The 20721-nt window shown below is 37.7% G+C and overlaps 1 protein-coding gene across 2 annotated transcripts in view; it reads left to right on the forward strand.

The window, feature by feature from the left end:
• The first annotated feature begins 376 nt into the window (after positions 1-376).
• The window catches only part of LOC143342151 (opioid-binding protein/cell adhesion molecule homolog), a 372611-nt gene continuing 352266 nt past the window's right edge, over positions 377-20721 (forward strand). For both annotated transcript variants that reach the window (XM_076765730.1, XM_076765732.1), the window contains exon 1: positions 377-522. In XM_076765730.1, the coding sequence (XP_076621845.1) occupies positions 450-522 (73 nt within the window). In that variant the 5' untranslated portion in view covers positions 377-449. The remainder of the gene's footprint in view (positions 523-20721) is intronic.

Raw genomic sequence — 20721 nt, forward strand, 5'->3', positions numbered from 1 at the left:
GTAAGTATTAGTTTTCCTGATTTGGAAATGAGTTTGTGAAAATTTGCTTCTCGAGAAACAAAGAATAAATGGTAGATGTGCTGTGGTTTTGGCTCATACTGTACACGGTACGTAGAAATGTTTCTTTTCCGGCGTGCGATGTTTCTCGACATTGTCCTTTTCCGGGCGTGCTTGGCGTTAGTGGCGGATGTATTTTTTAGAATCCATTCGACAAATATTCGAAATCTTCCTTACACGCCGGGGCGTCCATAAAATCACAAGTACCGCTGTAAGTAGTAAAGACGCGAAAGAGACAGGCACGTGGAAGCCAGGACGCATGCGTGTCGTGTTGCTCCTGCAGGACTTCGCACAACGAGTCAGTCTGCATCTGGACTCCGGCTCGCGTACATTTTCCGCCTGTGCGTGTCAAGTGTCAGAAGAACCGTACCGAATCGTCGTGGACGCCAATTATGACAATAATAACATCCCAGCTGATCCTGTGGACCGCGTTCGTCGTTATTGCGGCGACTCATCGATCAGAAGGTGAGCGATCGATCATCCTACGAACGAAATTACAGCGTTTGTCGCTGGAGACTTTTTGGAAAATCGTCGCGACAGCTCACGAGTCTCGTTCCTTTCGTGTCGGTAGATCGTAAACATTGTACGAACGCTTCGGGAACGACAAATATTTTTCCACGGTGTTACGTTTAACGTTACATAATTCAACGGGGGAGGGATGGAAACGTGTTGGAACTTTTTGCCCGGCGTATTTAACGATAAAACGTGTGCAAACAATGAATGAACGCAGTGAAACGGATTAAGGAAAGAAGGTTGCCTTCGTTGTGTGCACGCTACTTGCGCACTATTTATTACGATTAAGTAAATCCCGCGTCGCTCAGGACGCTTCGTTGGAAATCTTACTGCGTAGTGAAACGTATCAATTAGTTTCGTTTAATGATCGTTATAAATGATTGAATTCGTGAACTATGATGTCATTGGCACAGCTGATAGACTCCTTTAGACGTCTAGGAATGCTGGATTGTATATTATTTAGGCGAGCTTAAAATAGCAAATTCGTGCGAAACGCGCACGACGTTCGTAACCACTGAATATTAAACTTTTTTCATATTTGTACGAAGATTTTTCTTTACGTTTCACGCATTTACGTGGAGTCCACGGAATGTTGAAGAGTATTTTTATTTAATCGAAATGTACGTAGACACTTGTAACGAACACGTGCCAGGAGGGCAAATGTGCGCGTATGGCTAGATCGTGATATTACGGTTATTATATTTCATTACATATCGTTAAATTCTGTTCCGTACGCTACGTGTTGCAAAATTCTTGGGCAACTTGAATGGAATTATTTAAGCAGCGGATACACAACCGGCCAAAAGTTTAACCAAGTTTTAATGAAAGTGTGGGACATCGTTTTACGAAGATCAGTGAGACTGATAAGAAAGCAAAGTTAAAACTTATACGTGCAACACGATAACGTAACGTTTACGTATTACGGAATGGATTATTTAAAACGTTTAGGATAATGGGAATACGTTTATATATGTATTTTTCACGTGACCAGCTTCACTGTATCGCGGGAAATTCTTATTTCTGAAATTACATTGAATACTACTAGGAATCATATAAAATTACTTCTTGTACATTCGTCGAAACTGTGTTAACGAATATAAAATTAATGGCACCTCGATAATTACTTTATCATACTAGAATACAACGATAAGATTTCATATTATCAAATAATAATTCATTCACATATAGAAGTTGTTACAGATTTAATTTGTGCCTATCGGTGGTAGTAGAAATTATTAATTTCGGAGGTTTCGTAGAGATTAGTATGATTATCATAACCTACATAAATATTTCCTCGTGTAGAGCATATGCTATTTGCCCTTTCCTATACATGGTTCCGTAAATACATTTTGGTTCACAGCCAAAACCGTTTTTCAGGTAGACGAATTATGTCGATTAACATTTAAAATTACAAATGAGTTTTTTAGAAGTTTAACATTTTTTAGAATTAACATATACGTACATATTTTAAACATCAGATTATACAATTCTTATCACACTCGTTGAATATCTTTGATGATAGAAAATTAACTACAGTAGAAGACAAATTTGTAAAAACTCAGATTTGAATAATCCAAAAGTAGATTTAAATTTAATTCAGAATATTTGGTTTAAACCGGAAATCGGAAATTGGAGGCATGTTAGATATAAGGAATAGTGTATTAATGGATGACTATAAATATTCAGAGAACGTAGGATAGTAGAAAATAGTTAATGAAATCGTATATATTAATAGATTTATATTCATTGCAATTAGCTTTCCAATTTCTAAAATGAGCACGTATGTATAATTAAAATAGCGCATGTGATAATATCCATGGGACGTATAAAGCGCAAAATTTTGTAACGAGGTAAGAATTGTAGAACACAGAAAGAAGAAAACATTCACGAGAAGTCATTCTATAACTTTGTCCCACAATGGAAGTAGGACTTTCTGCACCGTTGAATGGAAAGGACCTCCTGAAATTGTTACGAATGTCGAATAGAATAATGCGATGGGAATTGCAAGCCTTCAGGCATTCGTATTATCAATATACAACATTTGACGTTTTATTCGGAGTACGGAGCTTACAAAAGTAATTAATTGGCAATGGGATTCGTTCAATACGTACTCAGGAATATTCATCCATTGTGTGTCGAAATATAATTTCATTAAAATCGAGTAATACTTGCAAAATAATTCATTTAGTATGGAACTTCGGATTCATTGACCGCATTCGAAGTACGGAACAAGTATTATAATTTCAGCTTGAGGATTGTTAATGAATTAAAAAACTTCTATTCCCCAAATTATAAAGAGTAATTAACGTAAAAATAATTGCGTGTTTCTATAGCTATTATTGGCTAATCCGATCGATCGAGAGAGGATGGCCGTCGACAGAGACAACAAATTTCTGTCGCACGCGTAGGATTTAAATTTGAAATTCGATCTCGGCGACCGTCATCTCGCCTTGATATCCTGGAATTGCTAACAGAGGAAAAATTAAGGTTCTAAATGATTAGTGTTCCGTCGAACTTTGGGATTGGTTGCGATTTCTCTAGGGGAACGTCAGCCTCTAGAGAATCAGCGGTCTGTGATAGACAAACCAGTGGTGGCTGGCTCTAATAGTGGCGCTGTCAGAATGACCCAGAGACAGGAACGTGGTCAGCTTCATGCATGCACGCACGCCTGTGCACACATGGTAATCAGTTACGTTCTAAATTTGATAACCTGTTTCGACAAATTTGCTTCCGAAACTCCATCAGAGTACTAACGTCGGTTGATTCCTGTCCCCGTGCATTTTTGTTTATTCATTTATACGATTACTCTCGTTGGTTTCGTCTAATGGCAACAGTGGTGTTGAAATTTAGAGACGTCACATAAAATCCTGTTCTACGCGTGGACTTTACTCGCTGAAAAGATCAAAAAGTTATTAATAAATGCATAGCCAGAAGATTCTACAATTTATCGAATTATTTTGTTTTTATACCGTTTATTAAAATTTTATCATTGCTCGGTTCATATAAAAGCTCCTCTAACAGATTCCATATTCATTTTATATTTTTTTATTTTAGTTTCAACAAATAAATCATCGATCAATTATAGTTGATATCGTGACCACTAGTGCGTCAATTACTGTCAATTCGAACATTTCACATCTAGTGTATAGTTATATGAACGATGATGTTGCTTAAATTACACGACCATCCATGAATTCTCGAAAAAGTTTGTTGACAGAGACTCGATATTGATATTCGAACCATAATTGACACCAGAGGTTACAATTCCTATTTGACTGAAATCCTGGCGTGGAGAGTCGATCCGACTGCTCCTACAACAACTGCTTATCCGATTAAGTCCCGATTGATAAAATCTGATTGTTCCTGTTTGAAGTCTAAGTGCTTCCGAGACTGATTGATCAATTGGTGGAAGGCTAATGGTTTCCAGGCCTTCCAACGGACTGTTGATCGGTAATTGATTCTTGACTAACTGCTGGCAGTTTGAGTGCTTTCAGGATGCAGATGACTGATTAATAACTGACTAAATCTGCTGGATGTTGAGTGCTTTCACGATTTCGAGTAACTTCTAAGTAATTATTGCATCTTCCAAGTCACGACCATGTTTATAGATGTTATCCACCGTTTATGAAGTTGAAATTCATAATTTTATAAATATTGCGATTAATTCCAGGTAGAAATTCTGGTTTAGTTGTGTTAGTTGTATTCTATTAAATATTCTGACGTTATTGTTTGTGATTTATAAGAATCTGAAACGTGTAAATGACCTGATACCCTATTCTGTGATAGGTTAGTTCAGACTCACAATTCGACTTACAGTCTATTTGATAATATGATATTAAATTGATACCTAATGAGAGGGAGTTAGTTTAAACATTTGCAGTTTCCTTCGATACGCGTTCACTTGAGTCCTTCAGTTTCAATTTTATCAATATTACCGTTTTCGAATATGAGTGCTGTATATGCTAAACGAATGCCTTTCTGTAATGAAATATAAACTTCGAGGAGAATGCTGTTTGACACTCAAATCATTAAGTAGAAAAATTTGTAAGATATGGAGATCTTTGCCATCATATGCAAAAAAATTAGTGGAAATCTAATCGAAGAGATTAGATTCATTATTAAACGAAAGCGTATTAGATTTTTAAATATACTTGCGATTTGTATACAATTTTTTACGAAGAAAATTATTTTTTTCTGATTTATCGCGCCCGCGCTTTTATCAAACAGACTGTAGCAACTGTCTCTTTAACTGCTATGAATTCTGTTTCTTCGATTACCATGGTAAATCCATTTCCTTTAGAGCTTTCAGACCTGTCTATATAAATTTCTAGCAGTATCTCGTCCTTTATTCGTTTACGTATTCTAGAAATGTTAGAAATATTTTTATTTATACGGGATCACAGTGGTTATATTTTTGTCGTAATTTGCCATTTGCAAATTCGTTCTATCAATGTCCAAGAGCAACATCCGATTGTTTTCTTTTGGTAGTTTCTGTTATGGAAACTTAAAATTCTTTAAAGTATTCTTCGCTGCAAACTTAAAGAGGTTTCGAAGTTCCTGGATGTTTTTTTGAATAATTTATATCCGTAAGGAGATAGTATACGTTCAATGAATTGGGTCAAACCATAAGTTCTTGCTCATGATAATTTTTGCTTCGTACAGTTGTATCTTGAAATATTGTTTTCGTTATTAGTAATTCTTCTCTCCATTTTTTCCGTTTGATTATCAAGGTTCAATATTATCTGAAGCATCAAAGTGGTAAGAGTACGTCGTCTTATTTTGTTCCGTATTTTTCGAAAATTGAACACAAATTTATGAACTGACTAGGTTGTTGCTTCTAAAGTTAGAAATTGCATTCTTATTTATAGTTACATATTTTCTATCGATATTACCGAGAATTCAGATTGGTTAACAAGTTGAACATTTTCCTGACTTTCATTCCTAGGAAATGTTCTGAGCGCCTGAAAAGGAACAAAAAGATGTAAAAAAACGAGGATGTGTCACAGGGACGAAACCCTCCCTTCTGTTACGCGCTTAACGCGCTTTTCCAGGAGACGTAGTGCAACGATACTTATTCTCGTGGTCGTTGGTGGTCGGAATTTTGGCAACGAAACGAAATTTCCGTCGAGCTTTGGATTCTCCGACGAGGCTAATATCGGTCCTCGATTACCGTTAAAACCTAATTTCTATTTCTCCCTTCGGAAGCTTCTGAATTCAGGATTCCTCGCCACTTAAGAAAACTTTGAAGTCGAAACGATAAATTAGATCTTCCCCTATCAAAGTGTCTTTTACTTCTGTTAAACACATGCTGATTGTGAAATACTTGGACTCGCAAATAGTCGCGAGAGGGTTCTTGACCGTGCCATAAACTCTGCAGCTGGCTGGCGCTGACACACAGAGATAAAAATTCAATTTACGACCGAAGTGTTGGGACATTTTTCAAGTATATTTCGAACCCCCGGAATATTCGTCGCGATTATATCCAGAAATTCGTTTAACCGGTGACTATTAAACATCGGATTAACAATTTGTACGCGGAAGTTCCGCTCTCGCCTCTGGCAAGTTTTACGAAACAAAGTTCGCAGAACGATTGCATCGACGACGGATTTGTATGTCGTAAATTATTTCGCGGGACGAGTTCGTTTTTACCGTTGTGTCTCCAAGGGAAATTATCCGAAACGAGCGTTAAAAAACAAACCGAAATTCGCGGCCTCGTTCGCGGGACCGTACATTCAAATTTACTCGTTCGAAATTCCCTCGCGGCGAGACTTTTATATTAAAAGTTTCACTAAAATTTGTCCTAATCCTGTTTAAATACAGCGCGGTCAAGAGATTTGCATAGATTAACATTCATTCTCATACGAAAGGCTTACAACTTTCGATAAAATATCATTAACGACCGCTAGGAGCCTCGTTAATTTGTTCGTCACTGAAGTCATTTGCGTAAAATTATCTTCGTTGCGTCACTGATGGAATGTTGCACCGGATGGAGTCGCTCTAACCAAACTGATTATCTTTATCGGTTTGTAATGCGATAGGACACGTAAAAATGCACAATTAATATTTATGTAATCTTTTTCTAGATTAGATAATCTTCCAGATATTCGAGGGCCGCTCCCATCCTCTGTATACGAGTTATTATACAGGGTGTTCAGCCACCCCTGGGAAAAATTTTGATGAGAGATTCTAGAGCCCAAAATAAGACGAAAATCAAGAATATCAATTTGTTGATTGAGGCTTCGTTAAAAAGTTATTAAAAAATTAAATTCAAAAATTTCAAATCATTCACGAAAAAATTATGTTCTGTCATAGGAATCAATTACAATCATTTTTGGTGAATAGACATACCCCCGAAATCCTAACCATTTACGAGAAAAAAATTCATTACCGAAAATATAATTTTAGGCTAGAAACGTCTCTCCGAAATTTCACGCGTATCTTTAAAAAGTCATAACTTCTGAACGAATTGAACGATTTTAATGTTTAAAAATGCAAACGACGCGTATCTTAGCGAAGAATATGTAGGAATTACAAAAATATTTGAAAAGTTGATCCTTGACCCCGCAAAATGAGGAAAACCTCATAAAAATGATTCAATTTTCAAACAGCCATAACTCCTACAGTAGTGAATATATTTCAATGAAACTTTTTTCTGAAGTAGAGCCCATGTGTACTTAAAAAAGTATTAGACAACTTTTCTGTAGAGCGTCAAACAAATTTATTAAAAATGAAAAGCAAATTTTTAAGAAAAATCGACAGGGTGTAGGTGTCTAAATTTTTCGGTAAAAAAAAATTTCAAATCGTTTTGAAAAAATTATTTTCAGTTGCAGAGGTTAATTACAATCATTTTTGGTCATTAGACATATCCCCGAATTCCTACCCACTTTTGAGAAAAAAATTCGTGAAGCTGTGAAATTTTTCGACAAAATTAAAAAATTTCAAATCGTTCTGGGAAAATTATTGTCGGTTGCGGGGGTCAATTACAATAATTTTTGATGAATAGACCTACCTCCGAAATCCTACCCACTTTCTAGAAAAAATTTCCGTACGGGTAAAACTTTAAACGTTAGCAACTTTTTAAGGAAGCCTCCATCAACAAATTAGTATTCTTGATTTTCGACTTATTTTGGTGTCTAGAATTTCCCATTAAATTTTTCTTAGGGGTGGCCGAGCACCCTGTATATTTTTTTAAGAACAAGCTCGCATGTAACTTTCATAAAAATCAGCGTCTTACGCTCAAGCGGTATCCCTGGCTGGAATTAATGATAAAAACTTCCTGGGAACATAAATGCCCGATAAAGATAATCCTACTGTCGGACATGCTGTCCGATTGATTGATGCTTCTCTAAAAGACTGAATGGAAGGGAACGCGAAAAGAATAGTCGTCGCGAGCCAAGGAACAGCTGAAAGGTAATTAAAGGAGAACGCATAGAAATCTAACGCGAGGCATTATTTCTTGCTGGGAAATATATTCTCCTGGACAAAAGTGTCCGATATAAATAGCTAGAGACTCGTTGGTACATTTTATCATTGTCATTCGAGCCAGATGATTAATATTTGTGCTCGGGATAGACGGAAATATGAAACTTACGCAGTCGGGCACGCAAGGAGGTCTGCCTTCATGGAAAACTTACGTGTACTTCCTATTGGAATGATGAAAGCATGACAAATGTGAGCAATTTGTACTGGTATATTCTTTTGTGGAATTCTGTAAACATTAATATCAATGCTAAGATAGAGATACCTAAACGTACACGTACACGTCTTGTGTTTTCTTTCTTGTTCTTCTTTATTTTGCCTGCTCTTCTGCTTTAGGATATTTTATTTATTTAAAAGTTGACATCAACGAATTCTTTTCACGTTGCTTTCGAAATTTTTATTTGTCCGTTCCACACGCAGTTTTAGAAGAATTATATTATATTTACGAACTTTATACACAACCAATTTGTGGAATTTTGTAACATTAATATCAATGCTAAGATCGAAATACCTAATTGTATATGTATACATCTTGTGTTTTCTTTCTTGTTCTTCTTTATTTTGCCTGCAGTTCTGCTTTAGGATATTTTATTTATTTAAAAGTCGACATCAACGAATTCTTTTCACGTTGCTTTCGAAATTTTTATTTTTTCGTCCCACACACACCTTAAGAAGAATTATATTATATTTACGAACTTTATACAGAAACGTACAGGGCGCATTCCAAGTAGAAGTATCTTGTACATTATTTTATATTATTAAATTTGTGGTACGTTTACGTCGCTGGTACTGATATCCGCATGTTGGTAGCACTTGATGTCTGAAACTTTATATAGAGGAGCGAAAGTAAAAGCGATGGAATTGACATATAAAAACATCAAGATCGCAACATTCGTATCAGGAGGTTATATTCCGTGACCCAATTCGAAAACATCAACCAAATACGGAAGATTTAAAGTGGGGAAACAATAAAATGTTCCGTCGCATGGTATGGAAGGCCGGTTGGCCAGCAGTTTTAAACTTCATGTCACGAGCAGGGTACGCTAATTATTCCCGAGCATGCGAATGAAAGAAATTCCTTTCTCTTTCGACGCGAGTTGCAGATGTATACCCGCATAGAACGAAGGCGTACAATGTTATACAACGTTAGGCAATTTCCATTATACAACATGCTTCTGTTATGCAAATCGAGACGCGTGTCTGAGTGGACGAGCTCTTACGCGATGTTCGGTGGTCGAGCTCTTCTAAGCAACGCTGAAAACTCGGTCTTGGACGTTGACATGCACCGGTGTAATCCGTGCCGATGCGCGACGCCCATACGTCGTCTCCTTTCTTCTCTAATTTAATTACGCGATATATGAAATTTCGATCATCCCTCGCGTGACCGACCTCGGTCGATTCTTGAGATTAAAGACGGCGATTAACCGTTAAAAGTTTTCTTATCGCCAACCAGCGTGATTTTCGAGACAGTTTTTAAAATAATGAAATGTTTTATTAATTACGGATAAAGGGTAGTTTAGTCATTCTTTCCAAAGATGAAGAGTCCGATACGCTAGTAGCTCGAGAATTCCGCGCGGATGGATAATTTCTATCTTGATTTAATCTATTTAGATTAATTAATTTCACAGTTGAAAACACATATTGAGCTTTAAACAAATTTGATAAAAGAATTGATCACGGATGTACGAATTAAAAGCGTCGAGTATAATGTTTCCTTAAGATTAAGTCAGATTGAGCCTTTTACTAGGGGTTTATTAAAAAAAAACGGTTAGGTATAAATAATTTCCTTTTTACACGATATTTTCGTAGCTTAAAATGTATACGAATACAAATTTCTTTTATTGCAAAATGTTGTCAAACAACCATGTAGTGAGCACTTAAACAAATCCAAATTATTTTTATTTTGAAGTAAATTGAATGTACCAACGGCAAAATACTCGGAATAACCCCTGCTTTGCACTGAACCTATTTAAATATTAACAAAATCAGAATTATGAAAATAGTGCATTAAATACGGAAAATAAAGATTTTAAGGTAAAAAATTTGTCTCTTAAATTTTTTTTTTGAAAATTAGAAGTTTTTACAGGTTCATACTGAGGTTCAGTGCATAAAGGAACATATGTTACGTATGTAAAAAAATTTTCGAGAAACTTTTGATTGCTGTAACTATTACAAGCACCTCCAGGAAAATAATATGATGTTTCCAGAGCTTTTTTAGTATCTGTATGTTATTGCTTAGAAATTTTTTGGTCTATTCTTCATATCCATTTGGGATTCGTTCAAGCGCCGCTCCAAATTTTGCAAAAATTGTAATAATGTAATTTCTGTCCTATTGAATAATGTTCTTGGAGCAATTTTCCGGATTAAATTATTAAAGCTTTCGTTTGCATTGTGTATATAGCCACCAATATATCGCTCAAGTAGCTTTTCATTGCTTGAGTCTTCATAAATGAGTAAAATTAAAAACATTATCAGGAAGTGATGGTTTATGTTTATAGCTGTCCAAATTATTTTGAGCCTTTGATTTGTCCGTCGCTTGACTAACAAATCCTTACTTTTCACCACAACGTCATGAAACTTTGGCATTTAATTTTTGAATAGTATTACTTTCGAAAAAAAATATTAAAAAAAGATTTTCTGACTGCGTGGTTTCCTTAAACAAGGATACGTTACTCTTACGACCGAAGATTCGTTTTAACTATTAACATTATAAATTTCAACGCGTATCGTAATCTATTTGCTGATTGTTATTCATTGCATTGTTCGTCCTTCGAGTGTGCAGTTTTGGTCGCGCGATATATAATATCCCCACATAAATTATTGTATAAAAAATTTCTATACGAAATTTAATTAGCATCCAGCGCCACTCAGCGCGCATTGAAATGCAGAAAATTCAATTAACTTTGCAAATTTCCGCTCCCCGAACTTTATGATTCATGTGCTCGCAAATATTTGCACGGTATTCTATTACTTTTCCGGGGTGCTGTAACTGCACTTTTGCTGAAACCTTAGATACCTGTTTGCACGAGGCTAGTACACCGCGGAAATACCCGGTTTGGTTAGTGCAAGTGCAGCTAAATCGTTGGAAACATCCCTGGGAACAGTTAAATGGCTGGACATCGATTTAACTACGTAAATGTATATTAAGCAAACGGTTTTCCACGGTTACGTCGAGAACTCCTGACGTATTGCGAACGCACGTTGTTCGGGATTATCGCGTTCTAAACAAAAAAAAAAACGTATCGTTTGCCGTACTTATTTCGACAGTCGCGAAACTGCGAGAATGTTTCGAACCGCAGGATTTGATGCGCTGTAAAAATTTCAGTTCCATCGATTCGATGATCCGTTTAAATGCGATACACGAGACCAGTACACTGAACGTCGATTTCAAAGCCGCTTAGAGACGTAAATACGGATCATGCGAAACGGCGCGGAATTTGATTCACTCTCGTTAAGATATTTTGATGCGGTGTTGCGGGAAATTATACACCCAGCTCACTGCAAAAAGACGGGTTCGTCAATTTATTTACTCGGTTACATTTAACTTGTTAATTAACACGATTCTATTTGAAGGACATGTTTACTTGTATAACAATTTATTCGATCGTCGTGATTTTTTAAGTATGCAATCGAAGAAGAATTTTATTTATTATTCCTAACCGGATAAGAAAAGTAATTTTATGCTGTTGGAAAGTTCGTTGAATGTCTCTGTAATTACAGTCTTTTATTAATTCGAGTATTATTCACTCGGCTACATTTAACCTGTTAATTAATACGGTTCTATTTGAAGGACATGCTTTTATTCGTATAACAATTTATTCGATCGTCGTGATTTTTTAAGTATACAATCGAAGAAGAATTTTATTTATTATTCCTGACCGGACAAGAATACCCATAAAAATAATTTTATATTGTTGGAAAGTTCGTTGAATGTCTCTGTAGTTACAGCTCTTTATTAGTTCGAGTATTAATTAGTTTATGGGCGTATAAATAGCCGAGGGAATAATTTTTATTTTAAAAAATGGAACAAAATTTTTGCAACGAAATTGCTAGTTTCTGATTATATAAGTTATATCAGAAATAGTGTCTGTTATAAATGATACAGTACGAAACGACCAAATTTTTGGAAAAGATGTCTCTGCCATCGAAATTTCCTCGAAACCGTTCAAGAACAATTCCACGTAACGACGAAACACCTGTACGTGATCGGTTCGCGTATCGATCCCAATAATTGCGTAAATCGGTTTGATTATTGACGCCAGAAGTAGCGAGGGTTTTCGAGAAATTGCGGTGAAACGCAAACATTTTTATTTTCACTGAAGGGATCGTAATGGCGAACGTTTGTTACGGCCGTTGAAGTTTCGGCAGGAAAATTGCCGGCGAAGTATTTTCTACGCCCGGGCAACCTCGGATGAAATCAACAGGCGACGAAGAAATTAACTTGATAAACTTTTCTAATGGGCGCGTTCCAGTACAACCGGGGCGGCGCGCATTCGGCGAAACTATTATCAATGTACACACTTCGTCGGAAACTTCGTGCAATCGAACGATCATTAAAGTTAAATTGGCTCGCTAATTAATTTCCACGCGGATGATTGTCCGATCGTCGATCACCACTTATTTCTCGCCCAGATACCGCGGTCCGGCCTATTTGGTTTTTCACATTCTCAGTTTTAGCCGTTTATCGGCGTTTTAACGATGTATCGGTGGACATTGTACCACATGGACTTTGCATAACTGGTACAGTATAATCAATTTCTTTTGACACTTTGTTAATTAAAACACGTTTTTTTAATATTAGTAATGACAAGTGTTCGATTATATTATTAGAACATTTTGGTGTTTTCTAAACAAAGTCACTTTTTTTAAATACCGCAAGGTTTGTAATTTTGCTAATTGAGGAGTCATGCATAACTAGAACACACCAACGCGTCGACAAAAAGAGCTGAAAGGATGGGCAGTCGGTAAATCCGCAACCGGATGCACTTAGGTCCGTTTCTCGTTCTCGCCATCTATTCTATTGTGCTATTATTCTCAGGACGAAATGTAACACGCAAACAGTACAAATACTGGGCGGGTTCCAAAGAAACAAAGTCCTAAGCTGCAACAACCACTGGCAAGCACAATTGGCTACAAATGCCATTATTACCTTTGTCCATAGCGCCATGCTAGCACGTAAACAGAAAAATAAATGTTCCGGTTGTGCTTCGGTAAATGTACTGCTCCAATTGCATTGCATCTAACGAGAATGTTTATAATCAGAGACTCGTATGACCTATCCGTCATAATTATTACCTTGATTCGCGAAATATACTTTTCTAAGCTTGCAGTCGATTTTCATGTCTATAGTTTCTTCTCGCATTATCTTATTTCGTAAAAGAATTTATACAGAGTGAGGCACGAATTAGTCCCCATGATTTTTCAGTCCCTTTCGACGGTCTGACAAAAAAATGTTTCCTATCCGAAGTTAATCAGTATTCAATCGATAAGATATTGAAGTTGCTTAAATTTAAATGTAAATTGATCTTCTTTATTATATTTTTTAATGAAACTAGGTATTTTTAACTTCATAGTATTTTAGGTGACGTCGAGAAGAATTGACCGACTTGCTACACTATGGCCTTTCAGATAACATTGAAAGAAAAATTGCCATAAATCGATTGCCATAATATTTCAAATAATTCGGCGTTACATAACACTAATGCCTCACATTTAGGGGTAAACAAATGAATTTACACATTACGAATGCTTTATTAATAGCATAACATTTATTCAACTTCAGAACTTAACACACAAAATAAAAGGAAAATTTATGCAAAACCAAACTGAAAACACGCATGTTAGAAGGTGCATGTAATTAGTTATTAAATTAAATGTCCGAACTGCATTCCACCTTCTGTAATGCAAGTTTCTATTCTTTGCAATAAAGTCTTATGTGTAGCTTCAATTAGAGAATTTGTTTGTATATTTCTACACATTTTGTATAAATTTTGTATAAATTTTTCTTTTATTTTGCGTGTTAAGTTCTGAAGTTGATTTAGTTATGCTCCTTGCTATACGTATATGTACGATGACAATGACTTAAATGCAGGCAAAGAACTAATGCAATTATTAACACCGTATCTCGGTGGTAGACCAAGTTAACCGCCATTAAGCATCTTTCATAAGGCAAGTTCATTCATTATGACACTTGTCATTAATTTGTCACCGATTCCATCCTCCCGTAATAAACTTTTGTGCTAGAAGTTTAAAGGCTTCATCATCTTCCATTTAATCTTCAGCATTAACGAGGTACAAAGTCTGATGATTCAGCTCGGTTGAACCCTAGAAAGACGGTCTCTTTGGCGAACTCGTTGCCGGCGTTTCGCTGTGTAAGTGGCACGTCTGGTGAGGTAACCGTTTGCTCGAGATTTCACACATACGCGTGATAAAGAAAAAGTTGGCGAAGTGAGCGGAAGAAAGAAACGTCACGTCTTTCGGTAAGGTAAAAAGGGTGCCGGTGAAATTTAAAGTGCGCAACCCGTTTCGTCTTCTCGTAGCGGCGCGAGTGGCAAAGGCGGGCAAGGTCCTCGCCAGCGAGTCGTGGAGGGTTCTTCGTCGTCGTTCCACGTTCGCTTCCTCGTCTTCGTTATAGTCGTCACCGCCGGAACTCGCGAGGAACGGCATAAGGCCGTCGTAACGTGACGTGTGTGACTGCTGTTTCACGATGAGGAGCGTTCAAAGTTTCCCCCGTGACACGTGACGTAGCTATGCAACCGCAACGCGCGTATTCATTATGACTTTGGGTGGGACGTTCGGTGGAGGGGGAGGGTTGGAAGCCTGAGTGGGAGGAAATTATGCCGCGTGTCTCCTTATGCTCCAATACCTCCGTGGCTGGTGGTGCATAGTTACGTGACGTGTTGAAGACGGATAGCTGTTACTGCGATAATTCACGACGTCCTGTGAACTATCGACCGGTGCACAATCTTCGTCGAACAATTCGCACCTCCGGTTCGCGCGTCCATTTTTTTTTTTTTTTTGCCACCGTGAACGAATATCGGAATTATCGATGAGACGCTTTGAGCTTTGCCAGCGAAGGTTAATTACGAATTGGAGGAATCGTGCAATTTCTATAAGAGAGTATTTCTCGAACTGGTTGTATCGTTCGCTAGCACGATTGAATTGTTTTCTTGCAAGTGTATGCAGTAAATGATACAGTTATGTTACAGAACTATTTCGTACATGTTAAACCCGCTGGATCTGTTCACTAAAATATTCCAACACGAATCTCTAACCTTACATCGATGTCATAATTCAGCTTCGAGTAAGCTTTTAAGTGACAGGCATTGTTTGTAATTAGAATCAGAATCTGACAATTATGTATTAGTATCATATAGAATGTAGATATAGGATTTAAAGTCCCACGCGTTCCCGTATCCTTTTACATCCCCTTTTTGTCGTTTCATTGCCTATATCAACAAATCTATTTCTCCATCCACACGCTCGTTCGGTTTTTCGTTTTTTCACCCCTATTTTTCCGCTCGATTGTTCTTTTCCTCTCGAGCAGTTTTCTCTTCATCTTCCCTGCTAACCAGTTCCTTCACTTTAGCCGTGCTGAACGTTAATCACCCAGCAAGAAGATCGATCAGCGATTAATGAGAAACGTCGACGGGGCGGAGGTGGAAATTTACACAGTTCGCCCCGCCGCGGCAGTGAAAGAGGCAGGACTTCTTCTTCCTGAATTGATCGATTTCGAATCCTTGGCACCTTTCGAATCCATCGTTGGAAGTGGTAATGGGGCGTTAGAAGTCGGCGTATAGAGAGGATTAGCGTAAGACCCGAGTGGCTTCTGTAATTCACGTTAACCTTTTGAGGTATCGTAGGCCGGATCTTTCGATAAAGCAGTCGAAGCAGTTATGAGGACGCTGCTAACCTAAATGGCACTAGGGTGAAGAGTATAACTCGATTATGTGAGAAAATTTGTCGCGAAAACCGGTACTTATTTTGATCTAAAATCAATTAATTTTGTACTTTCTAGGTTTTGCAATTGTGTTTATTCTAGTCGTAAATTTTGTTTCGATTTTTTACTTTTCTTGGCGCTTTAAACGTTTCGATCGTTAACTGGCTGCAACTATAGTAAGTTTACTAATTGGCTCTGAATTATTGAAATTATCAGATTTCGTATTGCTCTTCATTAAGAGATCATGATACGTTCGAAACCGCACGATGATTAATCAGAAATCAGCAATAATTCATTTAATTAGCAGGAATGCTTACTATGAGTATTTAGACTCTCCGCTAATTTTAGTATTACTTGGATACCACGACAGTAATTACGTTCAACGTGTTAATCGCTTAATGGACCGGTTAAAACAGCAATTAGGCTCTATTACAAAATTATCGTCAGTATTATTACCTGTCTGTCACTTTCCTATTTCAATCTTAATAACAGCAGAGCAGAATCTATTGTAATTATCAACAATATTACACACAATATAATCGGATACTTGCATACAATAGTTAAAAATTACCTCGTTTCGAACAAGTACACTATGGTAGGATTATTACGTTGTCGTTAATTGAATTTTGTTCTCATTACTTTCGGTTCGATCTTATTCTATTGTAAGGCAGTACGTGGTCGATAAAAGCTCCTCGTCTAAATCCGACCGGTTTTCTCGTCCAAAATAAGACGATTCTGATTTCCTGCAATCCTCGATTAAAGAAGAACAACCTACCAATGATTCCAGATAGGAACTTGCCAAAGGTGTCTCCGTTCTTTTCCTACCTAGAATACTTTCAGGGATTCTTGCTAACGATCGATTCGGAATTCGCACCACTATTGAGATCCAGGTGATTTCGTCGTCCGGTTCTCTCGCGTTGAATGGTTTCCTGAACGGAAGACAAAGGGCCGACATTGCCTTAGATTTGCGTTGAATAACGTTTGAAGACGTTCAGAGACATTTCGGTTCGATAGGTTTGTTATATACGACGTTTAATATAGTCCTTCTTGAATACATCATGATCTCTTGAATCACAGATTGCTTTGATAGCAGTCGATTAATATGCGAAGTATTAACAACGTTTTAATTATGTTTAAACCTGCAATTAAGTATTAATTATGTTTAAACCTGCAATTCGACGCTTGTTGATTTAAACGACCGTAAGTAATATTAACGTGGCAATTAAATAGAGCTTTAATCACGACACGGTCTTTCTTAAGGGCTTTAATGGAAATTCCAGAATTACAAGAGATATGAAATCATTTGTACGAATGGTTTTGCCGTTTAGTATTAACTACAAGTATACTTCTCATTTACGAACCACACGGTTGTTAGACTTTATTATCTGATACGTGCAACACAATTGACTGCCATAACAAGAGGATTACGGCTTGTTTACATATGTTAAGGCTGATCTTTATATTCGTTAGTCCTACCAGAAAATTATCAAGATAAAATAAAAGACCTGGCATCTCACTCAAGTGATATGTCATTTCTGCTCGGAATATTTCATTACTGATGTCGAATGGGAGACGAAAAAACCTATTCCTGCTAAATGAAGTATTAAAAGTACGTAATCGAGAGCTTGTCTGTTCCAGTTTCAACATTCAAAAGCCATTTCGAGCATCAAGAACTGTGAATTTTGTGGCACCATGTAAATTTACTTTGAGGAATCTGGGCCCTTTTATGGCTTTGTTGAGATTCCGTAGATCCAGACAAACCTCTTAGAGTCCTCTTTTTCAACTACTGTCAAAGAACTTACCCAGTCTGTCGGTTCGTCTACTTTAGTTATGACTTCCATTTTCTCCATCTTATCGAGCTCCTTTTTTAATTTGTCTATAAGAGCAAAAAGAATCTTTTAATACAGTTCGATTATAGGTTGTTTACTCTGATCAACAGTTAAAGTTAAAATAGACCTCCCTAGGAAGACCCTCAAACCCTCAAAGCAGTCTTCATAATTTCTTATTGTTTCTAACAAACCAAGTTTGACAATCTTTGCAGCGTGCATTCTTTTTACTAATTGCAGCCGCTGACATGTTCCAATGTTCAAAATCGGATCACACTTAATGTCAACAACGATGAATTCGATTTCATGGGTTTCTCCTGACTCAATTGCACATTTTAGTGTGACCTGTAATGGTTGTTATTTTATAGTTTACAGAGTTTCTACGAATTAATTCCTTTTGGAGCGACAGTGAGTTCCAGGTTTCCAATGAAATCAAATTTACCATAGCACCTGTGTCTAACCTACACTTAACTATTACAGGCTTATTGCATTTCACTGAACCTATAAACAATTGATTCGACGCGATGACACAGTTCACTTTATTGTTTTTGGATAGACAATATTTCGCAAAGTGATTCTATTCTTGAATCTATGATGTTGTCCACACCTCATGCATTTTCTGGTCTGACTGGACGATTGATCATCGTGTTGAGTGGTACCCTGATGACGACTTGCAGATCTGGAGTATCTGTATTGTGACTGTTTCTTTTGTTTATAATTGTTTATCACTCCAATGAATTTGTTGTCCAACGTTCTGGCCTCATTTCTTGAGGCACTCATCATCTTGGCTATCTCAATGGTCTCTTGCAGTGAAATATCACCTTCAGTTAGAATTCTCTCTTGTATATTCTTGAGTTCATCCTTGAGACCACAGATGAAAATGTTACGTATTATTGATTCTTGCAATGGTTTAAGGTCAGACGACATGCTTTTTTGGATGGCGGTTGCAAATTCTTTTATAGTTTCGTCTTGTCTTTGTCTTCTTGTAAAAAAAGTTGCCTTTCCATTGCAAGATTCTGTTTTGGTATGAAATATCTTTGAAAGTTGTCTAGTAGCTCTTCATATTTGCCTGTGTCTATGTCCACGTTGAAGATCGTGAAGATAGGAAGCGATTGTTCTCCCATATAATGCAAAAGGAGAACGACTTTTCGACTATTTGCCTCATTCTCTAAGGCAGACGCCCGTAAGAATATTTTAAATCTGATTATCCAGATCTTCCATTCTTCATTTAAATTTGATTTAGTAAAATCGTTACCTGGTTTTGGGTGGGCACATATTTCATCATCTGACCTTCATTTTGCGAGTTCGAAATTTTGAGTCTTTTTCCCTTCCACAGACATTTTTAATAATTGTATATTATTAAATTTATTTTATTTAATTTATTTAATAATGTTGGTTATTACTTTATTTTTAGAGGTGCGAATTGTTGGTTATAAGTACATTGTAGAATGAATACTGTTCTATATTTAGATGTTGTCTGTACAAAGGTAAAGATTCGACTCATACGATGTGTGATAACCTGCCACGGTATACTAATTATGTACGAAGGACGGCGTTGGTGCTTCCTTTTTCCAATAAATAGTATCTTTAAATTTTGGTAACTTCTGACACCATGTTATAAATGTGATGTCGGGTTGTTAGACTTTATGATCTGACACGTGCTACACGATTGACTGCCATAACAAGAGTTTCTCTGTGATTACGGCTTGTTTACACATTTTAAGGCCGATGTTCATATTCGTTAGTCTTCTTACAATAACGGTCGCTGACATTTAGGCACCGAACGACCCGAATCGACCCATTAAATTGTTTTTGAACAGACTTGGCAAATGCGGGTAACATCTTCCTCCGATACTTCACCCTGTATTTCTTGCCCATTCGCATAACCCGTGAATACTTCAGTGACCCCGAAGCTCTCGGTACTCGTTGTCCAGTCCAGATTCTTAGACGACCGTGTGCACGGTCCGTGGCTCGTTTCCATGGCCGGATACACGTACACGGCCGTTGCCTTTTCTTGAGAGCACAAACGTATAAATCTATTACCGCACGACGACGTTCGCGATATCCACGGGAAGGATGATCATTGGCGGAAGAAGGGAATAAAGAGGAAAGAGAACAAGCAGAAAAGGAGGAGAAACCGATTTGGACGAAGCCGGGGGGGGGGGGGGGGATGAAAGAGAGCGAGATGGGAACGCTACACGGATGGGTCTCGGTTTTCCATGTTGGCTGTTGTTCAAATGGTCTATTCGACGATAAAAAGCGATGCACGTCTTTCCCTGGAAATCCTCCACTTCCGCGAGATTCAAACGCGCGCAAGCCCCGAACGTTTGGGCGGGGGTGGGCGAGGGAGTATGAGGGGGGCGGAGTGAATAAAAAGCTCGACGACCCGCGCCCATCGTCGGAGCTTTCCGCTCTCTCGCTCCTCGGTATTTCGTCTTCGTTCAGCAACCAGAGAATCGGCGTCTCTGTCCCGTTCTTTCTTCTCTCGAACGACCCTACATCCGTCTTTGTTACTCTTACCTCCTTATCCTCGCGTTCGATGCACCAGGAAGAAATGTGTTTGTGTTTGGATTCCGGCCAGATAATCTGCGGCAATAAATTTCTGTGTGTACAGTGCTATGTGATTGGTTTTATCTCTCGTACCGGCGAGGCTTTTAGCCTCGATTCGCGGCGATAGATAGGCGCCAGAGTGGACACGGAACGGCACGTGGACGTTGCCTCGCTTAGAAGCAGTGGATAGGTGACTACCTAGCCGAGAAATCAACCCCTAATTCGTTTACCGCCGTGAGAATCCACCGTGAACCGGATCTCTCCCTCCGTCCGTGCCGCGGCGTATGCCTAGAATCGTAAACATGTTTCTCTTTGCCTCGGGCTTCGCCTCCTCGCCCGGTCATAACTGTCCCAGTT

This window comes from Colletes latitarsis, chromosome 5 (assembly GCF_051014445.1).
Source record: "Colletes latitarsis isolate SP2378_abdomen chromosome 5, iyColLati1, whole genome shotgun sequence".
Lineage (NCBI taxonomy): Eukaryota > Metazoa > Arthropoda > Insecta > Hymenoptera > Colletidae > Colletes > Colletes latitarsis.